Source organism: Fusarium oxysporum, chromosome 5, assembly GCF_000149955.1.
Source record: "Fusarium oxysporum f. sp. lycopersici 4287 chromosome 5, whole genome shotgun sequence".
Taxonomy (NCBI): domain Eukaryota; kingdom Fungi; phylum Ascomycota; class Sordariomycetes; order Hypocreales; family Nectriaceae; genus Fusarium; species Fusarium oxysporum.
Genome location: NC_030990.1, coordinates 2376627 through 2379982, shown reverse-complemented (window position 1 = coordinate 2379982; position 3356 = coordinate 2376627). Strand labels below are relative to the sequence as shown.

Here is a 3356-nt window from a genome sequence, read left to right as displayed (position 1 = left end):
AATCCCCCGGGCACTATTTGAGAAATTGTCCAACCTCGGTATAGTCGTTGACTATCTTCTTCGAGTCAAGATTACACGGCACCGTCAGGGAGTCACAATGTTAAACGAAAGGGGAGCAGTTGGCCTGGATGTGTTTATAACCATCCATATGTTGTAAAGATCATCCACTCCCGGGAAAGATTCAGATTTCTGTACACAGAACAGATTCAACAACTACAACAGATGAAAACTCGTTCACAGACATCCAGGATATGTATTGCTGTCACCCGATTTCATATTTTCTCTATATACGTTGCCCTTTGATTATGCTCTTTCAAAGTGACTCTTCTGCGCCTGATAGTTCCCAATTGCGCTCAAAATGTCACTGTTGTGTCATGGCCAGGGCAGATAGTCTTCCCATGTTCAGTCTTTTCTTTAAAAAGGTTTCATCCAGTCCCTCATGTCACCCGACTCCTAGTACATTGGGTATTTGTCCGAGCTTTCATCGCATGTCATCATCATCGATACCGCGTAGGGAGACTTCTTGGACAATGTGGCTAAATGCCGCCAAGTAGGTGTAGAGACATCCGCACATAGGCAACGTCTTTGCCAAGTGCGAGGTGCCAAAGAACTTTCGCCCGTAAACGCCAAGAGAGAAAAACACCATCTGTGGGGGAATATATGCATCGCCTTGCTTCTGTACCTCATTCAAAATGTCGGGCTGCAACATGAGCGCCCACTCCACACATATCTCTCGTGTGCGCCCTCTTATTTGGCGTGCTTCTTGAAAGCAAGAAGATCTGCCAAGCTAGCCAATGGGCAACCGTGACGCAAAAAGTCATGAGCCAGGAGCTCATCAGCAGAGGCACGGCTCTTAACGTCCACGCACAGGCAGACAGACAAGAATGCCTTCAGTTCTTTGCTCAGTTTCTCAGGCTTCTTGAGCCGAGGAGTTCCATTTGTTGCGATTAGGTAGAGAGCCTTGAGAGGTTCCTCGTTAAGATATGGCGGCTCGGACTCTATCATCTCAATCGCCATAATACCCAAAGACCAGATATCGACCTTGGGACCGTATTCCTTCTGCTTGACAACCTCGGGGGCCATCCAATAGGGGGTTCCCACCATGGTGGCTCGCTTTGACTTTGTCTCCGTAAGCTTGGCGCAGAAACCAAAATCGGCTGCAGACATGTCAGCATCATGGACTTGTTCATGTGACTGGTGATCGGCTTACTGATTTTCACGTTTCCACGAGCGTCGAGTAGAACATTGTCACTCTTGATATCACGGTGAATAATATTCTGCGAATGCAAGTGCTGCAATCCGCGGCAAGTCTATGGGTGTCAGCAATTACAGTGTGGAAGAGCCAATGGACATACCTCGTGGCAAATAGTCGAGATTTGCTCCTCGGAGATGGATGGATTGTTGTCAATCACGTCAGTGAGAGCACCTCCCTCCATGAATTCCATAACAACCCAGAGCTCTGCGTTGTTATTGCGCAGGAAAGCATCCAAGAAGTTAACAATGTTGCGGTGCCGGCTGTCTTTCATAACCATGATTTCGTTCACGATGAGCTCCTTCCTAGGTTGGTGAGCGAGATCCATTTGTTTGATGGCAACCTGGGCCCGAGGGCCCTGGGCACGCAGAATATCGCGGGCAATGCCCACAGCTGTCTCCTTAATCTTAGCAACGTAGACAGACCCTGATGCACCCTGTCCGATCTTCTTCTGCTTGGAATAGGAGATGTTCGGGTCGTCCTTCGAAACGGCTTCCTTAAGCTTGGCCATAACCTCATTCTCGGACATAGTAGACATTCTGACATCCTGTTTACGCTCCGAAGGCGATGGCTTGGCAGTTAGAGCAGCTTCGGCGGCCTTAACGCCATCAGCCTGCTGCTGGGATTGACTGGGCTTGGGTGCAACATTCAGAGGCTTGACGGGAGCTGGTAAGCGCGATGCTTGAGTCTGTTGCTGCGGCTGTCGAGGCTGCGAAGCCTGATTTCCATTGGCATAACGAGGTGCGGCGTTGTCGGCGCGAGGAGTTCGCTGCGCCTGAGTAGGATCCCTTAGAGTACTGGAGCTAGGCTGAGAGGCTAGAGGCGGTCGCTGAGAAGTGGTAGGAGGTGAAGGAGCAGGCCGCTGCGCCTGGAGGTTGCTCTGCTGTTGCGAAGCCTTTGGCGCAGGTGGGGCTGCTCGGGTTGGATTGTAGCGGTTGGGCTGGGGAGAAGGTGATGAGCTATAACCACCACCAATTTCCTGCTGGGCAAGCGGAACCTTGGTTTTGGGAAGAGAAGCGTTGTAGGCTTCAAGGTCGCGTCTGTTCTGCTCCTCAATTTCGCGCTCCCGCTGTCTCTGAGCCTCCAGCTGCTTCTTACGCTGCTCCTCTCTCAGGGCATCCTGAGAGACGTAATTAGGGGACATCTGTTGCATCTGCTGGCGCTGCTGGTACTGTTGCTGCTGATCCTGCTGAGCAGGGCGCTCATCAGGGCGGGCAGGGCGACGGGGAGCATTGGGATTGGGTTGGACAGGAGAAGGGTTGTAACCTGGGCGCTGAGAAGCGGCTGGCGGCGCAGGTCGAGGAGGTGCCACAGAAGCACCACTGCCATATCCCAGCTGTTTGTTGGCCTGGCTCTGGGCAGGAGGAGTTGGCGTCAAGCTGGGATATTGATTGGGATTCTCAGCCCTTTTGGCTAAATCGGTGTAAAAGTCCAAAACCTCAAAGACTGCTTGAGGGTTGCGCTCATAATCTTCTTTAGTGATGGCTGATGAGTTAAGGAGCTTCGACCACTCTGGTGGCAAACCGACGAATTCACCAGTCTTTGGATCAAAACCAACATGCACGGCGTGAGAAAAGTTAGTAGGGTTGCTGACTCCGCCCATGCCTGGGCAAGCGCCGTAGATAAAGTCGATCCACTCATATAAGTCATCGTCACTCTTTACCTTGATTTGTAGGGTTTTGGTTTGACCGTCGTCGTCGCCGGGGCTGTTAGACGAACCATCTGGTTTGCGCTTGATCTCGAAGATGGTACCGGCGGCTTCGACTCGTCCGACGTTGACTACATCCCTCAGGTAAAGTGTGTACGAAACCTTACCACCCTCGGTCTTGTGAAAATCGAGCGACTCTTTGCGGAGAATTAGGTACTTCTGCTTCCAGGGTTGAATAAAATTCTTGCTCTCCTTGACCGACGCCCAACCCTCCTTCTTGACAGCGACTCCACCCAGACCATCGGTATTGTTGGACTGTTGGCGGGCGATCGGAAGCGAGATGGTTGAGCCGGTGTACGTCGAGGTTGCAGTACTTCGGATGGGGGAAATAGCCATGTTGGCCATGCTTCCTGGAAGGTTGGCATTGGGCGTTAGGTTCAAACGCGGTCGATCGGT

The 3356-nt window shown here is 51.8% G+C and overlaps 1 protein-coding gene across 1 annotated transcript; it reads right to left on the bottom strand.

Moving 5' to 3' along the window:
* Window positions 1-153: 153 nt before the first annotated feature.
* Window positions 154-3356, bottom strand: FOXG_01858 (STE/STE20/PAKA protein kinase). Its single transcript, XM_018378918.1, has 3 exons — window positions 1356-3356; window positions 1211-1310; window positions 154-1157 (listed from the first exon to the last, which is right to left on the bottom strand). The coding sequence occupies exons 1-3, from the start codon at window positions 3303-3305 to the stop codon at window positions 748-750; spliced, it is 2460 nt and encodes an 819-aa protein (XP_018234910.1). The 5' UTR covers window positions 3306-3356; the 3' UTR covers window positions 154-747.

Coding starts and splice junctions, on each gene's coding strand:
- FOXG_01858 (XM_018378918.1), bottom strand. CDS start 3,305: ATGGCCAACATGGCTATTTCCCCCATCCGAAGTACTGCAACCTCGACG. Junction 1,311..1,355: donor TCTCGACTATTTGCCACGAG/GTATGTCCATTG, acceptor TGACACCCATAG/ACTTGCCGCGGATTGCAGCA. Junction 1,158..1,210: donor TCGTGGAAACGTGAAAATCA/GTAAGCCGATCA, acceptor ACATGTCTGCAG/CCGATTTTGGTTTCTGCGCC.